General features: G+C 38.3%; 1 protein-coding gene across 2 annotated transcripts; it reads right to left on the bottom strand.

Moving 5' to 3' along the window:
- fign (fidgetin) lies at positions 1-26,254 on the bottom strand. 2 transcript variants are annotated; one of them, XM_029459590.1, is made up of 3 exons: positions 26,119-26,254; positions 25,252-25,286; positions 1-7,216 (listed from the first exon to the last, which is right to left on the bottom strand). In XM_029459590.1, exons 2-3 carry the CDS (start codon positions 25,274-25,276, stop codon positions 4,995-4,997), a joined length of 2,247 nt encoding a protein of 748 aa, XP_029315450.1. In that variant the 5' UTR covers positions 25,277-25,286; positions 26,119-26,254; the 3' UTR covers positions 1-4,994. The 2 variants fall into 2 exon arrangements, with proteins under 2 accessions (XP_029315450.1, XP_029315451.1); XM_029459591.1 differs by lacking the exon at positions 26,119-26,254 and having other exon boundaries at positions 25,252-25,351.
- Between the last annotated feature and the right edge of the window lie 728 nt (positions 26,255-26,982).

Genomic DNA, 26,982 nt, shown 5'->3' with positions numbered 1-26,982 from the left:
TCATGTACGACTCTTTATTTAAAAAGGCTCTATGGAAATGAAAACACGTTTTATTTACAATTTTCAGTGCAAAGTATATTTCCCCAAAAATGATTAGCATACATGACATAATACAGGTACAAAATGTATTTTTTTTTGTTCTGTAAAACCAGTGTTTTTCACCGCGTGTTTAGAATAAAACGTTACATGTTGCTCCCATTAAGAATCATGAAATAGTAGATATAGATCTGATGATAAACTGCACCCATTTGTGTTAATTGCACAAAAACTTTCCACGTACGTAACACCTACTACTTAAAGATTACATGAAAGAGGAATCTTAATCATAGCTTCTTATTTCCTAATAAAAAAACAGCCAATATGGGCTTATGGAGGTGTAATGGTGGGAGAAGTGCAATAAAAAGTAAGCCTTAAAATCAGCCTCTTTAAACTGCTGCAAACTGAATTACTTTCACCATATTGTCATTAGATACCAGTGAAATAAAGAAATTATGATTTAAATTGTCATGGATTTAACACGGTCTTCCACGAGAAATAGCTTGAAACGGAAATAGCACAAGCTTAAATCAATAACACGATTGCAAATTTAATCAAGTAAAGATACAAAATGCATCCAGTTTCCAGGGGAAAAAAAGAAAGAAAAACATCTTTATTCGATATTTCAATAACCTTTATGTACCTTGAAATTAAAATACATTTAAATCGACTGTACTGTAAGTATGGCAATACATACACACATATAAACATGTATGTGGTGCATCTTTCGTATGTATGCTGTACATCATTAGCAAATGTACAATACGTACAGCTATGTGCAAGTTTATTCTCTGTACATGAATATGAAAAGTAAAAACTCAGATTTTTCATATCTTAATGTTATCCCCTCATACTTGCATGTGGAATTGCAAGTGCACTTGCATACACATTAACATGCGCACTACGACAATTCACATATGATTAAAGCAATTTGTTACTTTTTAGGAAATGAATTAGAATTGCATTGAAGACCTTGTAGAAGACCTACACAGCCAACAGCAATTCAATGGAATCGTGGTGTTGTAAATAAACAGTACGCTAAGTATGAGGAGGTTGACTTCATCCTTGCCCTCAAGGTGCCTTATTTTTTCTGTGACTTGTACTTGACAGTGTAAAGACAGTCTTTGTGAAGTAGACTGCTTAGATTCAAGAGCAAGCTTTTTTTGTTTTGTTTTTTCCATTTTTTTCCATTTTTTTCCATTTCTTTTTGTTGTTTTTCTTTTTTTTTTATCCACAAATGCATGACATTCAAAATGACAGGACATAAGTACTACATGTACAATATGTAGCAATGAGGTAGAAATGGTTATAAAGAATACCAGACTATTAAACCACATAACGATGGAATAAAAATCTTAAGCAGTTCTCAACAAAATGTAATTTACATGAAATACCGACAGAGTTTGAAACAAAAAAGCGATTCAAGTGGCTGAGTTGGCATCACTGTGAGACTCGATGTCTTTATTATAGGTTCTGCTCATATGTTGGTTGTGGCCCTTTCATTCACATCACCCTCAATAAAGAATGAACTATTTTAATGATAACATCTAAAGCATGAGAAATATACACCCTATCTGAATAATGGTTATTGTTTCCTCATATCAGATCCCGCTGTAAGGCTTTTTACTTTCTAGCTGTGATATATTACAAACATACAAATGTAAATTAGTATCCATGTGCCTTGTGTTACACTGTGCTCTATTGCATTCATTGTTAGGGAGACAAAAAAAAGCAAATACATCACAAGATCTGTTGTTGTCGGAGTGATTACAAGTAGTACTTCATTTGAGTGGATCATTTCCCCTTTTTAACATAAAGCACATCTCTACGTAAGTTCACGATCTGTCGCCCACTTAAACTTGTGAAATCTGTGCTTGTTAATGGCACGTAGGGCTTCTTATCACCTTCTTGTCAAAAACCTTGCAACAAGTGTAATTATTTTTTTTAAATTAGCAATCACAGAGACACAATTATACTCCAGTGTAAAAACTCACTATGTGGTATGTGACATTTTCTGCATGACATGTTGCTTTTTTTTTAATTACTTTTTTAAGATAAACAAATTAAACATGTTAATATCTGTACCGTACTGATGATTGACAGTTCAAAAACTCAGACTGGATAAAACTGAAAATGTTTTACATGTTTTTTTGCCCAGGGAGAGTGCTATAAAAGTATTAATTTCCAATATCCACAGCTCACACTGTGGCATTAAAGTCACTGACATTCTCAACTTCTTCAAACAAATCATCATATTAAAAAGAAAGCTGTTTTACTTTGGCTGTAACAAATGACTTTAATGATTTAATGTTTTTAAAAATGTATTTTCCATTAAGGTTTGTGAAATTAGACATGTATCACATTTGAAGCTTCCAAATGGACTTTGCTGGACACTTTTATGTGTAAACAAATTTGGCTGAGGACCCCCTGGATGTCTAAAACATGTTTAGTTAAACATGACAAACTTTTGTACAGTATGAATGAAAACAATGAATCCATCTTTAAAGTTGTGTTGTAAAGATTGTAATGTGTAACTTCGGGGTAGTCCACCACGTGTAAAAAGGGAAAAGCTAGCTGAGAAAATATACTTATCAACAAACTTCTTTATGTATTTTATGTTAAATGTTTAAAATGTAACAAATTACATGATCCTGCTTCTGTGTTAATCAAATTGTGTGTTGGGTTGGATTAACGTTTTACCACATACTGTAACTTGTGTGCATTCAAGAAAAATGCCGTCACCCATCTTATGACTGGAGTACATATCTACAAATAAACAACACAGATAATGTGAGACAGCAAGATATTATTGTTGAAAAGCATGCTAGCTTTCTCTGATTCTATGTAGTTTCTCTGCTATTGTCTAATGCTCTGTATAAATCCCAATACAGGTCTGCAAGAGTTAATGATGCCTAACCAGGGGACGGATCAATACAAGAAAATGTAAAACATGTGCAATAGGCAACAAACATGAAGGGACCTCCTTTGTAAAACAAACACAAGGTCCTTTAGTGCCTCTGCAGTATTACACACCTACAGTGCTATCTACTTCAGTGGCGTTTTTCAATGTGCGAGTGCTTTGCTTTCCTCACTGTTCAGAGGACGGAATACATTCAACAACATTTTTGTTACTTGCCAATTCAGCTGTCAATCCTGCTCTTTCATTGCCAAAACATGTTGCATCAAAATGTACTGGTAAATGGCAGAAAGTAGTGATTAATAACACTGTAAACAGAACATTTTAAAAGTGAAAATTACAACACAGAGAACACAAATAACAGTTTTGTGAGACTAGCCTTCAAGACATTTTCTTAAAAAGGAATTCCACTCAATTCATGAAGGTTACAGTTATAGCCTAAGACAGACAAACAAATTCTAAACTTTATGTTAAAATAATGGAACTGGTTTCAAGTCAAAGAATGCTTACTGTGCGAAACATCACCGTGATAACTGTCACATTTAGATTTTCTTTTTGACTTCAGAGGCCAAACAAGCAACGGCCACAACATCCACTGGTGAATGTTAGCTAATACCAATTTGTCTTAAGGCAAAGGCATAGTGTATCCCAAACATAATATTTAGTGGTATTCCTCTTTAAGTGCATTATGTGGTTCATGGGAGTTATAAAAATGTAAAGCTAATAGATTTTGCAAACAACAAAATACGTTTGGTGTTGTCTCAGAAGGTTTTTCCTCATCAAACAAGCAGAATAGGTGCTGACATTTTGCAGTCTTTTTGTATTTGTCTTTCAGAGATAACTAACAAACTGAGGTAGAAAGGAATTTAGGCTATACATAATCCTTAGGTTTCATTAATGATAAAACAGCAGCAGAATGGAATGAAATAGCTTGGGGCCACTGTCTTCCTCAACCCCAAGATGTTTGTCTGCACCTTTCAAATTTATCTCAGCTCGGCTAAAAGCAAAGAACTCCAAACAAATTACTTTTTTTTGTCTTGTAAATAAACCGGAATTACTCTCATACATTCAATGTAGGAACCTTTTCATTTCATGTTGAGCTTTTTGAGGTATTATATAGCCTTACATGGTTTGATGATGGAATTTCAAATGTGACACAAGCCTATGAGGTACTGTACATATCATCACTTTCCTGAGTTTTCAAATAGAGAACATCAAAATAATTATTAGTAGAATTTTACATTTACGTGAAACACTGTGAATGACTACTGAAACAAAATTCAAACAGCAATTACATAGTAATTTATTGTTTAGATTGAAGTCACATTGTAAAATAATATTTGTTTTTGTAATTTCATCTATAGTGGAGAGAATAGTACAGCGACCAAATTCACCTTAGGTTTGCCAGAAAACAAATCACATTGTTCCAACAAAAAAACGTTTGTTATTGTAATTAAAGGATTTACACACACATAAAACCTGTGTAAGGTAATGAAGCCCAATGGAAATAATACCAATCAATGTAATTTACCTGAAATTAACCACAACTGTTTACAGAGAGCACGAAACAGACACAGCTGCAGAACACTAATGGAAAAGAGAAAGCAGGTTTTTTGTCTCATTTTAAAGCTTTTTTTGATATTAGCACATGTCACCAATGAAGATTGTGAGGCAAAAAGAAAGAGAAAACTTAAACAGCACCACCTCAGGCACTTGATAGCAACTAAATCTCAAGATCAGCAGAATAGTATGTATATATATGTATATATATATATGTATATACAAAAATGGGGGGCATCTTCTTCCTTGTTGTTTGAGTTCTTGAGAGCACATGCCGTCAGCCATATAAAGCATTTAATTAACATTTACCAATGTATGATGTCCAGACTGTTATCTTTTGTCTAAAGCCTTAAGGACAATCCCTTTGCTGTGTATAGTATGTTAATGTCACCACTGTTTGTTATTTTTCTTGTTCACTGAAGGCCAAACACTTGCTTGTATTCAACTACTGAAAAAGTAGTATGTGTTTGATGAGTCTCTTTCATTGACTACAACCAAACATTTTATTCCACTCAGTGTACATGTCAAGTTCTTTTTGTGATATGCTGGGCTGGAATTTGCAAAACACACTGTCAAAGTCTTGGTAGGAGACCGGTCTCATCTGAGTTGGGTGGATGGTTGACAGGTCAGTACTAGGAATGCCATGGAGAGGACCTACCACAGCCTCTTGACACAGCTGAGCCACGTCCAGTCCAGAAAAGCACTCTGTCCTCTGAACCAATAATGACATCTCTTTGTCACTAAGACAGTAGTTGTGCTGTGAGAGCAGTTGGCTGATTATCTGGTGTCGTGCTGTCCCATCAGGCAAGGGGATGAGCAGTCGCTTGGCAAAGTACCTCCGTAGGGACTCTGGGATCTCTTCAGGCTTATTGGTGGAGCAGACCACGAGGACATGGTCCTCAGCAGAGGTCAGAATACTGTCAAGCTGCATGAGGAGCTCAGCCTTGAGGCGATTCACTGGGCTCTCCTCACTGAGCTGGGCTGACAGCAGCAGGTCCACCTCTCTGATAAACACCACTGCTGGCTGGCGACACCGGGCCACCAGGAAAGAAGCTTGGATGATCTTGTCCCCTTCCCCTAGCCACTTGGTCACCAAAGCTGAGCTGCTGAGTTGCAAGAAGGCAGCCCCCAGTTGGCTGGCCATGGAGTGAGCCAGCAGCGTTCTACCAGTTCCCTGAGGTCCAAATAAAAGGAGGCTCCGAGGTAATGTGGCAATTCCGCTAAACATATCTGGCCTTAAAATGGGCCATAGTATCTCCTCTTTGATGGCTGCTTTGGCCATATCCAGACCCGCGATGTCGCTCCAGTCCACTGGAGGGCCCTGCTGAAGGATTTCTGTGGTCACCATCTCCACCAGGTTGGAGTCACTGTTCTTTAGTTGTTCCTCTGCAGCATGGATGGACGAGGTAGTCGTACCAATATCAGGCCCTGTTAGGGAGTGAGAGATGTGCTGTCTGTGCTCTTCAGTTTGCTCGCTCATGATCGAGGATCCAAACTTGCTGTAGGGCTCACCAGCTCTCAGATCACCCACAGAGCTTTTGGTTGATCCATAGGAGGGAGGAGTAAGTGCTCTGCCAGAATGTATTATGAATTTTCTTTGTTGATCAGAAGACATTGGCTGTTTGGTTGGCTTAAACGCTAAAGACGATGCCTCAACATTTCTATCGAAACCATTGCCCCTGTTTGAGTCTGAGACACTGTCTGTTATTCTGTACATTGGGCTCTGTGAAGAGCGCTGTTGGTTGTAGTTGAAATTACCATAGCTCGAGTCCATGTCTCCATGTCCACTCATGTAGAAAGCTTTTCGTTTTAATGAGTTGGAGGTGCTGCCATTCAAAGGTGTAGGTGCAATTGGTGTATGATTATGGGACTGGTAGGTGTAGCCGGGCAGTGTGGAAGGAGGGATTGGTGTAGGAGCTGCAATACCGGACGGCAGATAAGCAGAAGGTGGGGGTGCTCCCCCAGGGCTATAACCAGGGCCAACAGCAGGCTGAGAAGTATACCCTGTTGGAGGATAATTGTAGTTGGGAAGGTTTGGAGACCCGGTGTTGTAGCTCGGCACTAAGGTAGGGGGAGGAGGTGGGGGCGGTGGTTGTAAGAGCCCAGCACTGTGCAAAGGAGAGGGGAGGGCTGGGGTACTCTGGCCGCTGTAGCTTGAATGCAGGTAGGAGCCGTTGTAGCTGGCAGTATATTCCTGAGAGGGGAGGCCCGAGTGGAGAGTAGTGGCTGTGTGGCTCCCACAGTTACTGCTGGAATAGCTAGGCTCAGACAAGCTGCTGGCCACCCCTGGGGAGCTGCCTATGCTAGCCGACACATCTGTAGGGGGTAGGGCAGCTGTCATTCCAGCTTTGCTCACAGATATAACATCTGGAGCACAGTTCATTGGGTAAATCCCCTCCTGCCAAGACTCATTCTCTGACTTTCGTCCATTCATGAGTCCAGTGGTGCTATCAGAGTAGGAACACAGCAGGGCTCTCTCATTTGGGCCCTCTAGGATCCCAGAGTACTTCTCTGCATATTTCTTAAGCAGATTGGAGGCAGTCAGTGCAGAGATGTCATCGTTTGCCCACGCATACTGGTACGTTCGCTGTAAGTGCCCCCGGTAGGCCTCTACTTTGTGTGCTGGCGAGCGGGTAGTGGATGAGATGTCAAAGTGTTGTTCTGCCCATTGTGTGTGCTCCGGGGTCCACTGCATCTTTAGACCTAGATATTCCGCAAGTAAGCATTAAATCATGGTTAATAATCATTAAAGAAAAATATTGTAATATTTTATAATGTTCTACAATAATCAAATAGTATAAATCATTTACTGTGGCAAAAGTCCATAATGCACACATTGCTTTCAATTGTTTGGGTGGTAAAAGGTGGGAAATTTCAAAGCAAAAATCATGAGGCTATTCTGACATAATACGGGCAAAAGAAGGTAGTAATTTTTCAGAAAATGTTTGAAGTACAACTAGCAGCGATTGTCCACATACTGGTGAGTATGGGGGTATGGGATCTAACACATAGTTAGCGTGGTATAATCCACCCAACGCAGAGCAGAATGACACAGACATTGCGGGTCAGTCTATAATCCAACTCTCATCTGAGGCATTCTGAGACAGTTTCAAATCTGCTTGGAGGGGAGCAGCAAAGCAATCTTTCTTGGCAGCGCTCTGTTGCTTTCATCACACAAACCCCTCAGCCCAGCATGAATTACATCCACATCCAGTCTGCCTACTGCTTCCTAGTCCACAGAGTGAGGGAGGGGAGAAAAAAAAACATGCTTTACTTGTCTTTTTCTCTGCAGCATCTCTCAGCCACTCTATATGGCCTTGAGGGTTTGAATGACATAAATAATCATGTTAAATCCTAAAGTCAATCTGCAAATAAAAGTTTGTACACATGCTATCATCATTTACTCTGTTTAGGATTATCAGAGGATAGCCCCAGAGAATGTAGACTATTAGAGAGGTTATAGCTCAAAACAATCAGAGATAGTGTGCAGAGCCTCACACATTTTACATCAACACTAATCTGACCAATAGCTACAAGAAGATATCAGAGGAGACGTATTTAACTAAACTTTCTATGCCTGTTATAATGGTCCATGCCTTTGCTGATCAGGCGCTGCAGTGCTACACTTTATACTTCAGTAGGTTGAGTCCATATCACAGGATTTAGGCAACAAACTGTCCAGAAGCAGATTACAAACACAGTGTTTGTCTGTGGATTCCCTTCTGACTCCCTCCCAGCTATTTGCCCACCCGCCATACTAGACACCAGGAGCTAATTAGCAGGATGATGCTGCACTAATTGTGTTAATTTACAAGGTTTTAGTCAAAGAGATGCATGCTATGTCTCACATGGTTGTCAACCATCCAAGCTAATGATTAGAGGGAAAAAAGCCTGAGGCAAAAAGCCGAGGCAGACAAATATGGTATATTGAGCTGGAACAGAAATGTTCATCAACCTACAGAAAATAGAATATAAAAACCTGTTATCATCACAGGCGACAGTGACAAAGATAACTGCAATTATAGAAATAACTAAATGTCTTTCATTTAAACAAAACAGTATGTACTAGAAATGTGTATGAACTGAAGAAAGTGTATGAATGACACCCTTGAGAATAGGAGTCTCACTGCCTTGGACCCATGTGCATTCATGAAAGTATTAGTCAGCCAATATGTTTAAGGTCAGTTGTTATTTCAGGGTTGTATGTGGGTTTAAAGCAAAAGTAATAATTGTAAAGCTTTTATTCAGCACAGCCTGTCCCTCTTGTTATTATTGCATTAAAATAGCGTTTAATCAACTTATTAAATTTGCATTTTCCACATTATTGTTGAGAAAATGTTCCCTTCACAACAAACACAACAGTAATTGGGCAAGAGGAACTAGCGCTGCATTGTCTGCCAAACAAATCTCATCCATTCACAGCATTTACTGATACTGCAGTGCGAGTATCAGGATAATGGTTTTTGAAAATCATTCAGTAGAGTTCATTAACACTCAAGTCACATTTAGTCAATAACAAAATTGCACACAGCTTGTTGAGAGGGATTCTTCTATTACTGTTAATGTGCCACTTTTAACAATCAAAGGAGTGCTATTTGCAAAGTGTACTTGAGAGCTTTAAGCATCAGGTATTTTATAAAATGGAAACCATCCAAGATGATTATATAAATACAGCAAGCTGCAACAAACAGACCGAATAAACAAAAGAGTTGTAATATTGCATACAACAGCAATAACATAAGAGTGTCATCATAATTTGTGTTGTTGTGTGTAAAATGATTGAATGCACCAACCGGCTTTCTGTTGCTAAGATATTTACGAAGCACGCCCTTTGAACGAGAATCAGACTTTAAATAGTTTGGTTTAGACAAAGGTTATGGAGTAGATAGTAAATGTAATTTGCATTTACAAATATGCACATAAACACTAACACATAAATAGACACAAATGCACTCATGTGCACTCACAAGCAGGGCATTAGCATAATGATCTTGTACTTTGGCATTACGGTAAAACGGTTGTCCTTTATTCCACCTGCCTGGAAATTCAAATACAACATCCACAGGTTCCTTTGTCTTTCTTTGAAATGGTATAATTACAGAGCGCTCCATTAGTGGAATGTTTTCAGATAGCCTCGGGGCTCCAGCTCAAATTCCACTGATCAGCCACCAACAAATACAGCCTTTGTTGTACTATTGTGTTTGTCAATTGATAGATGTGAATAATCCTCTGGGGTGGGCAACATTTAAGATGATGGCGATATAAGAAAAGTCTATTTTTTATATGTCCACTCAGAAAACACATATATGTGCTTACAGCACAAAATTCTATAGCAACATCGCTGTGATTAAATGTGACAACTCATGTTATATACTTTATAGATGATCTCACACTCATTGCAGAGAAGAAGACCAGGTGGAGCCGAAATGCATTTGACATGTGATGCCATGGAGTTATGCTACGCTATGTGTTTAATTTCTGGTTCAGTGATCATCCCTGATGAAACAAAGATGCTGACCTTTTTGGGAACTATTAATCTGGTAGCCTAGGCTGTTTTTAAGCAAACAAGAGTGGGCCTCTACTCTGTCCATCCAATTTCCCAGTGCGCAAATTGGACCGCCGCTTGCACAATTCTCTATTCATTACTGTTCTGCTGAAAGGAAGCACAGAGGTGGCAGAGCGGTTTTCTTTTCCTCTTTCTGAGGGTGCGTGAGTGTATGTGAGACAGAGAGGGAGAGAGAGAGAGAGAGAGAGAGAGAGAGAGAGAGAGAGAGAGAGAGAGAGAGAGAGAGAGAGAGAGCAAAATGCCTTCCAGGAGGATTCCTAAGCATAAAGAGCTGGACTTTCCTTCGTCTTTTTTGGATTTGGGGAGTGGAAGGTGGGAGGGTATAGGGAGAGGGGGAGGGAAGTGAAAGCTGTCGTAATTGAAACGTGGCCTAATCAGACTCATTACCATTTTTACCAATTTGCACCACCAAAGATGCTTATTAGGTAACTGTGTTTAATAAGCCGCTCTTTAGAAAACTAACTGTAATGAGCTCTTTAAAGTCAGACTTGAGCGTGATTATGCACTGGAAGTGTTTTGCAGAGCTGAATCGGACTGGTACATTTAGTCATGTACAATGTCATAATTAAGCTGCACAAACTCTGCACTTCACACCGCACAATAGTCCCAGCTGAGGCAGTAGACATGCTGAAAAGTATTTATAATTACTGATCATTACAACCCTGGGATTTTCATCGCAGGACGTAAACATAATTATGGGAGCTTTTGCTTTTGTTCTGCACACACAGACCACTCTACTTGACAAGCGAGCAAATATTGCAGACAGACAGTAATTACGTTTATAAATAAAAACAAGCTTATATTCATATTCAAATACACTGGAGATATTCTAAGTAGGGGTGGGGCAGAACATTCTAATACAATGTGAAATGGTAATCGGTACAGCTACAGAGTCTCATTCATCTCACATATCAAGTTAAGACTATTTAAACTCAATTTAGAGCTCCATGTGGCAGTAATTCCAATCTTTAGACGGCAGGGTGCCATTTAACCCCTCATTTGGAAAAGATATGCCTTCCTCAGTTACTGTCTTTTCCAGGGCTACTGCACATATATTTCACAGTCTGACCACATGTCTCCACACGATCTCAGTAGATCCTATACTAATCTTTTTGTTTTCCAATGAATCCATTAATTAATGTAATTAATCATGTAGTCAATATAATGTCATAAATTACTCATAAATGTTCAACACAACCTGCAAAAACAAGCAGCTAATTGGTGAAGCTGCAACTATATCTGGACCATATTTTACTTGATAAATACTAACTAAAATAACATAACTTACTTAAAATAAACATAATTTTGACTAACATTCATTGAATCTACACCTGCAAGTTACATAAGTAATCAGTGTGTTTTTTTAATACTTAGTGTATAAATAATCTTAAAATAATCATGACTCTTTATGTAAAAAAAACAGTCCACAAAGACCTCTACTATGTTCACTGCGGTCTTTGTCCTGACCAACCGGTACTAGCAACATGATCCCTAACTGGCTTCCCATCCACGAACACTACTACTGCTACTGTGTTACCTAAAACATATTTCCAAAATGGATAAAAAATACTCATCACTACTGTAAATCATCACATGGACTTGAGAATGATGGTTTCTGCAGCTGTTTGGCATTTCTGCAACTGACTAACTGAAATCAGTTTGTCTGTTAAACTGTTGACAAAATAAATCAGATTGACGCAAATGGTCAACATCATTACTTCGTCAGCTCGCCATCCCTCTCTATATAACTGCAACCAAACTGTATGCCGTGCTGATCCAACGTCACATGGTTCACCTCTGAATAAAAGTATAAATCCTCAATATATAATACCTGTTTTATCTGCAGCTATAGTAAATGTACTCTTACAGCTTAAGCTGTCTTGTGTTTATGATTATTTATTTTTTAAACAGCTCCTGTTACAGTCAGTCTAAATATTCCTAAAGATTGAATCTACTCCACACGCCTTTATTTTAAAAGCAGCTGTAAGAGCTCGTAACAGAATAAAAGTGTTTGCTGGCACAGGGCTGTTGGTAATTTGAATAATTCATCTGAAATGTAATAAGAAGATGTACATTTTCCCACTCGGAAATAATTTCATAATTTCACTGTACAAATGCCCACTTTGGATTTCAGATGACTTTTTAAGTAGTCTGTCTTTCAAAGAAGTAGAATAACACATAATGAGTGTGTACTGTGTACATGTTTTGGTATTCAAAGTGAGGTTTAAAAATGATGGAGTTAGGACGAGAGTAGGTATTACACTGATATCAATGTTGACGTAAATAAACATGGGCATTGTAGTTTATTTTGACTCAGACCTACATACACCATCCTGCTGCTGCAAATACTTATTAAAGCACCAAATGTGTAGTAATCCGTAACTGAAAATAGTTCCCAGCAAAATTACAATTTATTCCTGTTTGAGAAACGTAAATTAAGAAAATATAAACTGCAGTTGCCCGCTATTCCAGAAAATGACTAGCCTTTAAAAAAAAAAAATATATATATATATATATATATATATATATATATATATACAGTATATATACTGTATATATATATATTACACACTGTTTTTGCTAAAGATATACATCTTCACCAGTAGCAGAATGGCCTCGGGGATGAGGGACATAAACAGGGTATTGAGTGATGGCGTTTATGCCTTGGTCTATTCATGGAATTTGTTAACAATAATACACAAAGAAGAAAACACAAAAGATAAGTTGTGTTTCGTTGTTATCTTTTCTATTTTTTCCCATGTTCCACAACCTTTTGTTTCACACAGTGAAACCAGTTGACCAGCTTCCAATAACTCATAACCAATAACTATTTATTAATTTGTTAAACAAATTCAATAAAAGATTTTTGGTTGTTGTTGTTGTTGTTGTTGTTGTTAGTGACTCAGCCAACTCTAACAGTTTGTGACAGTGATTCTCAGTGAATGTCCACAGATGTTGAATTATTTTTTGATTTCGATATCATAATGCATACTTTGTCACCCTGGATATTCTCAAATCCCAGGAGTTTTGGGACTGAGCTAATGATAAACTCTATTGGCTTGAGGGGAACATGTAATACAGTAAATTGTGAAGTTGAGCGATTCTCTAAGATGTAATTTCTCTGTCTCAGCGATGCTAATTAAACCATGACTCTTCAGGCTAAGAAGCCCCCGAGGCTACATCTTCCATTACTACCCTAAGTGTAGCTAAATCCACACACATTCTAAACTAACAGCTCTCCACTCACAAGTACAACTTGTACACTGAATAAAAGTAAGACAATTATAGGAGACAGGCTTCATAGTGTTCTGTAGTGCATAATACTGATGAATACTCAAAAGGCTTGTTAGTTAAAAGAACACAGTTGTTGAATTCAAGCGCTTGGTGAAACTTGTTTAAGAGCGCATGTACAGTAGAGGCAGTGGTTTTTTTGAGAGACTCCATGAACTTGGCTACTCTGCCTCTCAAGGGACTCACTTACACACTTCAAAAGAGAATAGAGGCAGATTGTGACCTTGCTACATGAAGACTCATTGACCAAAAGCTACTCACTAACATCTTCATTTCCCAAAGTCCTGCTACCCCGGGCAAGACTCCAATCAAAGAGGCACAGGCTGGTTGGGGGCAAAAAATTCTTTATATTTTTATTACATTTAGCACATCTTGACTGATCTGTGAGGAAGCATTTGATGGAACCAGGAGCCAGTCACCTGATTTACAAACCAACAGGCCGAGCGCCATTGGAAATGATCTTGTTCGCTGGTCCGATTCACAACTGTGATTACACTTCCAACCATTAGACGCTTTACAGCCATGTTAACCTGTTTAAGACAGGACGGAAATCGCATTGTAAAAAAAACCCTCATTCTTCACAGTGTGATCTTGACATACAAATCAGAAATAGTTTTTTTTAGCAACACAGCCAGTGGCATTACTGCAACGTTTTTACAGACAAACTGCTGCTCTGAGTCTATAGGTGACGAGGAACTGACAGATGCTATGCGCCAATGTTTAGGTATTTATATACAATGAAAACACCACACACTGAATATGCTTTGATCGGATGGCAAACATCAATATATACAATGGGAAAAAAAATACTTTTTACAGAAACATCACACGGAACACAACACAACAGGATCTATATGATATCCAACTGAAGAAAACGGAAACGCCTAATTTGGTTTAATGAGCGTAAAATCATTCCACACAGTTACATAGAAATTAATGCTAATGCTATTTTTGGAGTTCAAAAGGGAAATCTGTTTTGCGTTCACACGGAAAGCCGGGGCCATCTGTTGTTCTATGTATTGTTTCCTACACATTAAAGTGATTAAAAGTTCAAATGGAACTATAATTGAAAACGCCCAAGTGAACAAAAAAAGGATGTTTGCCTGTAACCACTGCCAGCTTTTCGTCGAAGCATTCAGAAGCGTTCTGCGGTATCGACTGCAAGTCTCAAAGAAGGTCACTTCTCCAACACAGGCCAGACAAAAGGTGAAATGAGACAACTGAAGCAATCTTAGGTCAATATGAAATAGAAATCTCTCAGCTATACTGTAATAAAGTTACTGAAGTGCAGTAGTGAAGCCATAAAGGGGAACTTTTACAAGGAGAGAGCTATCTAGGAGATTGGTTCGCCCACTGGCAAACAATGGCTTCTGAGAGCCAAGGTGGCATGGTCAACACAGCACACTTTTAAAAGTAAGTTTGGTTTTATAAGGAATTTAATATTAGCTTCATGCATGTGACAAAAAATATTGCACTTCAAAAGTGTGTAAGAAATCTGATAAGTCTTTGAAACCTGATATATTCTTGAATTGTCCTTGAAGTGTAAAACACATTCATATATTCTGTACACGTTCGTTCAGCTACGTGTTCAGCTATGTCATGCTCATGTTTTGTAATGTTTCAGTTTTGATGTTTTGTGCGACATTTTATACACATTTCTTCGTATCATTTACCAATTTATACTGGGGATACTTTGATTATGGACTAAATATTTCCATATAACACAAGTATAGCTTCACCAAAATCATTCAGACTGAAAATATAGCAAAGCACATGAATAGGAACTTGTATGCTGAGTGAAGCAATAATCAGGAGAAATTATGAATTACACTCCAGCCGGCATTCAGCAATAATTTAATTAATGCAAACAGACACAACTAGAATTAACTCCAATAATGATGTATTATAATTATGTGCAGAGAGCACATGTTGACTGATAAGCAGAGATACTGAGTGAACCTGTAGTGTTTCGATATTTTCATCATTGTGATGATTGTGAGGGATTGTTACAAGTTGGAGCCCATGGTAGGGAATTTATTTAAAAAGACAAAACATTAATTTCAAACATAATATCTAAACTTAATTTTGCCAGACTTCCATGTGTTGTACTATGGGATAGGGAGGCTCTATGTTCACATTTAATAATGCCATTTATATCCAATTTACATGACATTAAGGGTGTGGCTTTGTTATTACAAATATATGAAACTGTATATTTGCATGTATTTTGCATACGGTAGCAGAATAATACAAGCATTAATTTTTTGGGGGGACTTTAAAGGTTAAAACAATTAAAATAAAATCCATAATATTCCATACGTCCATATCATTATATTATTATTGTATAATTGTTCTAGCTTCATCTTTTTTGGAAAATAATCTTGAAAATGTCCATATAAGCTATAGATGCTTTGATAAAACTGCAGTGCAGTGTATATTTTTCTTCAAAGACACAAGATTAAACATGTTTCAGTAGTTGTTTCAGAGGTTCTAAATGACAGCTTTCATTGAAAAGAACTGTAAAGCACTTTGAGGCAGCTGGATGAGAGAGTGGCAGCCATCAAAGACTTCAGTGTCTTGATAGAAATGAGGCAATAAAGCAAGAAGGGCTGAGCTGAGGGAGTATTCCTCAATAGATTAAGAAATGAAGGAAACAAGAAAAAGATTATCCGTAGCACATAGCAATTGTGAAAAACAAATGAGATAATTAATATAAATCTATGTTTAACTAACACCTGTCTGGTGCTGTAAATCCCTTCCACAGGTAAATTGGGAAGAAGTGAATTTTACACACAAAAACAGAAATTAGAATAAACAGACACAACATCCGCATTTCCCACGTTTCATTAAGACAACCTCAATACGCAGTTTAAAGCAATGATTGTTCTACATTGTGCTGCATTTGCATGTACAGAGTTCAAGCAATTAAACACTAATTAATTAGACACAATTCTATTAGGAAACAAATCCCACTCATCAATATACACAACCTAGGGTCACCCATTGCTCAAATGTGAATTGGCTCTTTGCACCAAATGGACTAGAGAATAGCACAATAGCACTATTGGAGCTCACAATAAACAGTTTGGATATATTTGATGGAGCACGAACTCATCAGCGCTGATAGATTTTACTTCCCTGGATAGAAAGCGGTACCAGAAGGTGTCGCTTGGACATACAGCTTCCTCTCAAATGATCACTGTTAGGAAAAGTGCCAGGTGTTCACGATCATAATTCACAAATACTTATATGTTATTTTATACATAACACTGCAATCGTACTCCCACTCTAATAATCCAACACTGATCAAATGTTTAATGCTAGCAAGGATGCACCGATCCGACTTTTTCAGTCCCAATACCGATACCAGTGTTTAATTAATAAGCCTAAAGACTTAAACATTGCAAATACATACATAGACATAAATGTACTGTATTTTTATTTATTAATATATTAAAAAAATCATATACCAGCAACTACATGTGATGTATGGCCATTACAGTGTGAATTTAAACCACTACCAGCTACCAGACCAACTATAGTATAAACATCCATTTTTAGATATTTACAATATCCAAAACTCTTATAACAAATACTGAATAGCAAGCAAACTGATCTAAAAAAGATGTTTAACTGCTTTTCGTGACACAAATAGAAATAAGCCTAATAGTAGAAGTGCTCCATGGCCTGTGATTGCAAAGCTTGGATGCAATCTTTAAAAAGAGCTTGCTTGAATCTTCCCACTGGTTGAATGACTATCTTCTATGTGCCAGCTTTCCATCTATTACAATGAATGCTTAAAAAAGAAAAGTAGGCAAACGGCCTGCTGGCTGAAATATGCAGTAAAAAAACATCTACTGCACAGTTTATTTGTTATGTTTTGCCTCTCTTACAGGTTATGTGCATACTGTTAAATAAAATCTGCCTCTGGCTAGTGCACGTTCCCTTGATGAATTGTGAACAGTCGACAGTGAAGAGTATACTGGTCCACTTTGTACAAGGCAATTCTTAGAGCCTTGCTCATTTGAGTATGCATGAAATAACAATGTCCTTTTGGGAGCATTCTTAGTTTCAAACATTTGGGGTCAACTACACAAGCAGATTCCACATGTGCAGCCTGTGGCCACTGAGGTCTGGAATCTACCTCCCTCCTGGCTGGGTGACGTTGCATGTTCTATTTCCAGACCGAGGGTTGAAGTGAGGCTGCAGGGAGTGTAACACTGACCCACATGACCTGTGACCTAGAAAAGCTGCCTGAAGCTCTGCACACTAAAAACTTGCAACAGCCCTTCAAAGGCAAACAAAACCTTTGCACATAGCATGTGTCTTTTCATGCCAAATGATTTGCATCCTTTTTATTCACATCTTTGACTCGTTGTCAATGTATTCCATGCTGTTGTGGCGCCTGATGCTCACTCTCTGAGGTCTCAAGTGGGAAGAGAGAAAGGAAGTAGAAAAGGCAAAAATACTTTACTTTCAGGCCCAGTGTCTACAGGCCACATGTCTCCAGTCATCTGTCACTAGTTTACATACATACGATGACACTTCCTCTCTCTGTGGGAACCCGTTGTCACCACTTGGCCGCCAGCAGAGGCTGACTGGGTGCTCGATGGGTCTCCCCCAGGTACCTCTAGGGAGCCACATTAGGCCTAACTGACAGACTGACAGGAACTTGCAGACATACACAGGCAGGCACACACACACACACACACACACACACACACACACACACACACACACACACACACACACACACACACACACACACACACACAGTCCATCCCTCGCCCAAGCATTCACTCCTCCAACAGTATGCCAGAACACATGCTCCCTAGGCATGGCACACTTTGCATAAAGCAGTGACTTTGCTCTACATCAATTTTTTCAGACACAAAATTATTTTTCACCCCTCTAGCCTCTCCGTGTTACATGGAAGTTTTGAAATGAATAATGGAAACAACAGAGCCGAAGACTCATGGGATCCATTTAAAGATGTGGGAGAGGCGATGCAGTCAGGGTTTGGACTGCAGAAACATCACGCTCCAAGTGAATGAATCTACTATTGTTCTGTACAGTATATCAATGCTGATATAAACCCTTTTAATGCCAACAATGACATTGTTAATACATTTTCCTGGGTAAAAACATAACAATAAAAATGTACTTTTAGTTTTTATTCAACCCTACAGTAGGAAAGAAAGGACCTGTGGCCAAAGTGAGCTGGCGGCAACAACCAGCTAAAAACTTGAAGCCGTTCTGTCCGCTTCTTATTTCTGCAGTAATACTAAATTGCACGCTTGATACCTTTTTAAACCGAACATGAGCCTTTGTTTAGTGCACACAACACCCTAGTAAGCGCAACTGGACGAATGGCTTGATTTCCTTTGCTAAAGTGGGAGTTTATCCTATGTTTAGCTTTTCTCAGCAAAATCCTTCGTTTGGTATTTCCACCTTGCCTCCCCAGATACTTTGAGTGGAAGCGAGGGAGCGAGCGTGGGGCAGTCCACTGTAACAGCTATTTTAGACCATGCAAAGTCAACACGACTCCCTGAGGTGATTTCCTGATAATGAACACAAACACAAAAAAAGCTCGGTGATGATGCTTAACTCTTGAGCACTCTTTTTTTTTTTTGCACTCTTATTTTTCTGATTTAAATTAATCCAATTCCGTGTGGACTCTAAGAAGGACTGTCAAATAGGCCACACGCCAGGGAACAAGACTTCTAGTGGTTATTCACTTACACCATGCAAGTGAAACTCAAGTTGTTGGGAGAAAAGAAAGCTTCATGAATTTAAATTATCTACATGCATTAATCTACCAGTAATCAAAAGACAAACATTTTTTTTTACTAAATTTAAATTCCTACAACTGTGAGCAGCTAATAAGTCACAGGTTTCACTTCCTAACCCTAACCCATTAAGAAAGAAATATGTGGTGTATGCAGTTAACTACCACAGCACTGTATACCATATAACCTGGGCACTTTAACAACAATACATAACATTACTGGCTAAAATGTCCAGTTGCCCTGCCTTACTTCTGCGCATGCTGCTCTGGTCACGTCACAGTGTCATTGCAGACACCCGCTGCCTTGCCGCAGCCTGACACCTTAAACCTTTATGGCAGTATACTCAACCCTCTATCCCCTCTTCCCTTCACTCGGCTCATCCCCCTCCTCTCCACGCCATCAGGCAGACCTCAACCCATCCTCTCTCGTCCCTGGCACTCAAAGCCCCCCTCTGCCAGCAGCTGGCAAAATGCCAACCTGTCAGCAACCCCCACACCCCCCCCGACTCCACGGAGGATGAATGAATAGCTGAGAACTTTGCGAAAACCACTGATAGCTCACATCTCGTCTGATCATCGCTTTAGCTAATTGTCTCAAATATCAATTTGAGACAATTAGCATGGGATGTGATGAATGGGACAATGAAAAACTGTCAAAAGATTAACAATTATATTCAAAGCAAATCCTTGCATGATCTTGAATATAAATATTAAAGTTAATTCAAGCATGTATTTCAATACATGAATTATAACACTATTATATTGTCACACAATGACAAAATAAAATGCTTGATATACAGCGTTATTCTGTTAGACAAATGTATTCAAATTCTAATTTTGTTCTGACAGCTACATATTTTAGCTCTTATTAAATTTAGAGCGGGCTACATTTTCGTAGAATCAAAGCAGCGGGATCAGCGGCTCTTTGTGTTATCATAATTAAAGGGTTATATTGATTAAGACAGGTCAGCATCAAGAATTTTTTTAGAGTTTGAATAAAAAAAAATAAAGTAGATTTCAAACCTTCCGTTAATGAAGCTGAACAATGTGGTGCTGTAAGAGTACTTATAGCTTCTCTTGTTGCGTGGTTTTCACTCCAGCTAGAATGGCGGCCTCGATTGCCAGATTAGTCAGACACTGTTTTGTGAGAACACAAGAGGAATTTCAATACAGCAAAATATTGAGTTTTCTCTTATCCTCTTGTGAAAGGCTCGCTGCTCTCTCACAATACGAAACTCCTCAACAGCATGCAATAAAAAACACCTTGGAAGAAGGACAGGAAAAAACACCTCTTCACCAAGGTTATTCAATGATAAGCAACAGTACTCAGGCACACAATGGCAGCTCAAAGTGCCAGCTATTTTCAAAAGTCATGGAATTGTAAAAATGTTGTATTAATCATAGTCCTTGGGAATTGGATATTCACTGCCTGAGAGTAACAATAAATAATCTGGCCAAAAACATAATTTAAAGATATGGAAGCAGATTCAGTCATAATGTTGTATGATTTCTTATGGATAAATAAAATGTTCAGACTATCGTCCTAGAGCTGTCGACTGCCACTCCATTCAAACTTTGCTCATAAACCCGCGAATGAGACTCTCAGCCAAAACATAATTATTATTTATATGCATTATAAATCATTTTAAGGGAAAGTAAAGTAGGCTACATTAACAAGACAAGAACTGTGGGAAATTCTCTCTTTTCTGTTGTTGTTGCAAGATGGACACACTACTGTAAGATTCACAGCCAGACAGCACTCTAGGCATAGTCCATCTTTGCTGAATTTACGATAAGACAACCTCCAATCCTTTTGGCCACTAATAGAAAATCAAGAATTTAGCATGTCTAATTAATATGTAAACAGTGTAATGAGGACATCAGTGATTTAGGCAAACGTCTCTGTGGCTGTCACTGGGGGTATGATAATTACAGAGGCAAATCTATGAATGCACATGAATCTCCTACAAGTCCAGATTAAAAGCCTTAGTGCTAAACCTAGTTTAGTACACCTGGGGATTGTCTATTCTAGCCAATCCCCAACAGGCGCGGAGCTGCCTCGTCTCCTTATGAGTGCACAGACACCTCATGTGAAGGAGATGAAACAAAGCTTCTGTTTCAATGTGTTGGAAATGAGGATAACAAGGAGTTAAAAGCAACAAATGCCATACTTGATGTAAATAATGTGCCTGACATATATGGCCTGAATAAACAAGCCTCAAAACATGACTTATAAACGTGTTTCTGTTATATACAGCTCTATAGGCACATTGTGCATTATGGTAAAGATCATAAAAACCTCATAGTATGTATGTGCGAAAGATTAGATTCTTAAAAAAAAAAGAAGAAAAAAAAAAAGGCTTTGTTCCCACCCTCAAACTGGTTTTGGAAAAGAAACGCACAAAGAGAGACCGACAGGCGAACAGACATAGAGTCCATGCACACACAGAATCACATACACAGACGTACATGCACATAATCCTTAAAAACATTTAAACGATAAGTATATGCTACAATACAACCAGAGAAATCTATGGATTGCGGAGTGCAGTGAAACAGTAGGACTAAATATTCACAATTGGTTTACATTAAATGCAACTTGTGTTCACTAGACCACTAGAATCTGATAAGCTAAATGAAACTGTACACATTTTGTCTGAATTAGAGGAACAAAAACATGACAGGCCTGTAGCTAGGAGAGATATGAAGGGTAAGTACAAGCAGCCAATGGTAGGTGCATGCATTTTAGAAAATGTCCATGCCATATGCTGTCACTCAGCGGGAAAAAAAAACAAGTCTGAACAGACAGTCGCTGTGTCTAAATGAGATGGTAGGAGGAGGAGGAGGAGGAGGAGGAGGAGGAAGAGGAGGGGAGAGAAAGGGAAGATGTCAAGGATTCATGGTCCTTCATCTTTGCAGTAGAGCAAGCACGTCCCTCAGTATAGCAACAGACAGCTGCCTCCACTTTCTAATGCAGTCCAACTTAGATCACTGCAAGAATTGTCAGCGTAGAGAGAAACACACAAAGATAACATGCAAGCTGCCACGAAAGAAAAGACAGAGATGTGGATACAAGAGAGGGAGACGGAGAGAGAAAGAGAGGAGAGGGAGGGAGGGAGGGAGGGAGGGAGGAATACGTAGAATACTTGAATACTAGAAGAAAGACTGGAGTTTTTTTTATCCCTTCTGCTAGAGTCTTGATCCATTGGGGACTCCCTCTGTTTTTATATGAAAAACGGGCAAGACACCACTTAACATATTTGCTTGAAGATGACAATCATGCACTGATCTCATAAAACATAGTCTTGTCGTTACTGACAAATAGATCCATCTGAAAAGATTATTATTTATATTGTTTATAATATTATATCAATTTACAGACAGCATTGCAGACATCCCATGGGTGTTCCCACATAGTCAGCTCAAGGTATTCAGGAGCTGGCTTTAATACTTAATATTAGAGCACATACCCTACATTAAGTGTCTTTCCTGACTCATACCGCTTCCCTGTAATAACGGTTAAAGTCATGCTGTCACTTTTAGCGATCACTAATAGTGCTACACCCTTGTGGACATTTAGAGCAGCTAAATGCTTCACACAGACACATGATACCATCAAGTAGAAGATTCATGTAAGATGCATACTGAAGATTTGTTTTTGTTTGCTTTCTTGGTCACAACTGTGATTAAGTAACCAAACAATGAATAAAGCATACACTGTATGTTATAATACTCATAACAGCAGACAACACAAACACTGAATTTCTGGGAACCTAATTTGATTTGTGCGGTGATGTTAGTACACACAAAATGAATAGGGGCTTGTAAGGTGGCACTTATTTAAAAAGGTGTATACATTTGATGATTACTTTAAAAAATAATGTGTCCGACTACATTAAGGTGGATGCACTGACTGCCTAAACTGACTGACTAAATATAACAAGTTTATTTCCATATCATTGTGTCACTGGGTAATTGGTGGATGTAATTATTTATTAGTTAGTTTACGCCACACAACTTCTTGTCATTATTTACTAGTCACTTTTTAAAAGTGTAAACATGTGTGACTCTCAGTAAAGAGGGTGATGAAAACAGGAGGGTCAGCATCTGTCGTCAATTTCGTCTCAGAGATTCACGTCAAGCAACAGCTCAGATTGCTATCATAAGTGCTATCCTATCAAAAATAAACAGAGCTGTCAGCTTCTTTCCATGCACACCGGAGGTGTCTGGGGTTAAGTAAGGACCTGTGAGAATCACCTAACACGCTGCAGGAGCTCAGACATGGAAACCTTGCAGGGTTTGAACTCTGATAAAGATCCTCAGGTTGTACTTGATAATTAGGATATTTAAGATGAAAGATCTGAAAGTGGTTTAATAAATACGATGCATTTTAATTTTTCAAGGTGAAACCCACTCTTACGCTCCACAAAAAAAATGAGGTGTGAACGCACTGCAGCATTAAAAACATATGCATTATTGTTATTTGTGGAAGTTCTCAATCAATTTTGAGATGTCATATTTAAAATAGTACATTTAAACAGAGCGCGCAGGGTATTTCAGAATGTTAGTAAATGCAATATGTGGATACAGATTTAAATATTATTAATTGCTCCAAACTATTTGCCAGCCAGCTAAGTATCCATATCTGAGTAGCTCAGTTCAGAACTCAGTTCATAGTTCATTTGTAATACAAATACTAACCACACATACATGGTTGAATATGAAAATCCTGACCAACAAATTAATACCCACTTTACAAAAACACATTACAACCAAACACTCAAACATAATGAACATGGCAGTAATGTACATTTTTTTTTCTCCCCCCACTGAGTGACGGATGCTGCAATGCTGTTATTTTTTGAAGAGGAATGAAAACATACTTCAGCTCACTGCTGATGATGTTAATTTCCTCTCAAAGGAAAACATGCAAATGAAATGTGTGAACACAATTAAGTAAATTGTTCTATAGAGGTGGAAAAGGTTTGCTTAGGACACAGTGTTTGCAAAAGAGAGACAGCACACAACTTGTTACTCATCCTGACTTTGTATCCCTGCTTATATTAATTTACTGGCTTGTCACACATCATTTCCACTGGAACATAATAACAGATATTTCTGACGCTGCCTTTGAATTAATTTGCGAGAAATTTTGATTGAGTGAATTGTTATATTGTATGACAAGTAAATAAAAAAGTACATGACAGCTTCCTAAATTAAACTCAAAACAAGGTGAGTTTTCCTGAAAGTCATAGGTTTAACAAAATACCTATACAATAATAACATTGTCAACATATTATAGCATTGTTGTATTACAAGGATTTGTATTGTACTGCTTACTTTTCCATCACCACTCATATTTAATATATTGAGCACAAGATGTGGTATATTTGTGATGCAACTGGTACCAGATAATAACTGTGACACTAAATGTATTGTTCTATACAGTTTTTATATAAACAACAGTCATTTCACTAGGTGTAATAATAATAACAGCCATGCCATACATTTAAAAATATATCACATGTTTAAAGCTGTCATGGAAATATCTTCTATAAATTATTTTAAGGGAAAATATTTAATGTATGGCTTAATAATGTTGTAATAATGTTGTAATAGCAGACTATGTCTCCACACAAAACAAAAGAACAAAACAAAGTGGGTTTGAAATGTATTCTATTAATGGAAATGTGCAACACCTCTTGATACATCCATTGTCTATTAGGCAAAAATATTCATATTGGCAGAGTTTTGTATGCAAAAATATAAAAGCGGTGCAATGAGAATGAAAAAGTTGAACTGCACAAGAAGAATGTCAGTAATAGAAACCAAATGAAAATATGGGCAAATTATTTAACCTTCACAAGACACTTTGAGCCCATAATTGATAATGCCACTTGTATGAAATTAATCACATAAAGTGCCCTTATCTCTGGACTATGCTCGTTTATTATTATACCCTAAATTAAGTAAACTTTTGAAGACAAAACATGCACAAAGAAAACAATACAACACTATAATAACATCCTCTTTTCAAATATGACACATGAAACAATAACAATAATATTAATGATAATTACAAAATGAACGTACCATAAATACTGGTGCTAGTGATCATGTCTTCAAGCCTAAAAACAAGAGGAGAGGGAAAAATAGCAGAAACGGAATTTTCACGAGCAGGAATTCCAAAGGTTGCTTCTCATTACAGCCACTTTTTCCTCAGCTATCGGATTTCACAAGTTTTAAAAAAAACGCACTGTCCCTTGTTCTTTCCTCGGGTATTCATTTAGGTCGTGAAATTAACACAAACCAAAGGGGAACGGAACATGCGAGTAAAACAAAAAAATAAAAAAATAGCCCTGGATGGAGACTCAGAAAGCCACACAGGCACGGCTGGAGCCTGTCACTTCTTGCGCGAGTTGAAACGAGAGAATATGAAGCATGTGAGAGACTGTGGTCATGACATAAAACACACATTCTTCATGCCGCCTATTAGAGGAAGAGGCTAAACCAGCGTGATGCCCCCCTCCCTTTACTTTTAAAATAGATTACTTGCCAGCAGTTGTCCCAGTAAGAGCGCAATGACAACCCATCTATTAACCTCCCGCCTGCGGTTATCGCGGCAAGTTTTTATTCAGGCAGACATGCAAAAAACTTCTCGTTGCAGGAAAGTTATTAAAGAGACTGGTTCCAGGCGCATATGGAACCATCTCCTCAAACTACGGAGAGGAAACCATTAAATACAAACTCGGTCTAATCCCGAAACTTCAAGGCGTTTATCGTATTTTCTTTTCTAAAGCGATGACAAGTCACTTAGCTTCTGCAGAATGACTGGCCACAGACTGCGCTGCAGATCTGTGATGCGCGACACAGTCTCTCTCAGCCAGCGTTTGCGCGTACAGGGCTGCTCCGTTTCTCTTTTTAATTGTCAACATCGCTGATAGACAGGATAAGACTTACCTGTGTAGGTGCCAGGGCAGCGTCAGGGTTTATAGTACCATCGATCCGGGGAGTGCGCAGATGAATGGCTCGCTGAGGTTAAGCGCGGCTGCTCGCGATTTGAAACCATTCCAAGTTAGTGAGGGGAAGACTGACCACAGCCTCTGCCATGTTGGAATTCCAAACCCTGGACAGCTGCTTCGCTGACTGAAGGCAGTACGCTGCACACTGCGCATGATCTGTGCAGCGGGAGCCAAATTCAAAGAAAATCAAGCTTAATAAGCAGCACTTCACAAGTAGCCTATCATGGACACATTTTGCTATAAGCTATTTGATGTAGTAACAGTTTAATTGTAGCCTAGTGTCTGCACGCACTATTGGAAACGGTCTGTACTAAGCATATCTGCAGTGCTTGGAACTAACTGAGGTGTATCATGTGCATAGTTCTTTGTATGAGAGCCTATACATTTATGACTGTTCATTTCTCTCTATAAACATGTTTTATTTCAAGAGGTTGGACAGCTTTATTGAACACTGCTTCTGTTTCTGGATATTTCAAGAATTGCCCTTTATTTATTATCTTCTTCTTAAACTACTGCTTGTAGCCTGTACTGTATTTGTCTCTGCTTGTGCAGTGACAGTTTTCACCATAGGGGATATTAGAGTTGCATATTCCTCTGTGGTAACAACATATAGTAATGCAATAGTTTAATATATGAAAATACTTTTATTTGCTTTCTTGCTGAGATTTAAAGATCGATAGCACATATATGCCTGCTAACTATTAAACCACAGCTATTTGCCAGTTAGCGTACAAACTAGGAACAGTGATGCCGGTTGCCTAGCAACCTCACAGTGAGATTCAAAAAAATGACTGGCTAAGAA

Source organism: Cottoperca gobio, chromosome 21, assembly GCF_900634415.1.
Source record: "Cottoperca gobio chromosome 21, fCotGob3.1, whole genome shotgun sequence".
In the NCBI taxonomy this organism is placed as follows: domain Eukaryota; kingdom Metazoa; phylum Chordata; class Actinopteri; order Perciformes; family Bovichtidae; genus Cottoperca; species Cottoperca gobio.
This window is presented reverse-complemented; position numbering and strand designations above follow the sequence as displayed.

Excerpts from the sequence above, each read along its gene's own strand:
- fign (XM_029459590.1), bottom strand. The coding sequence starts at position 25,276 with ATGATCACTAGCACCAGTATTTATG. Across the intron at positions 7,217-25,251 it reads CACTAGCACCAGTATTTATG|GTCTAAAGATGCAGTGGACC; the intron begins GTACGTTCATTT and ends CGGAATATCTAG.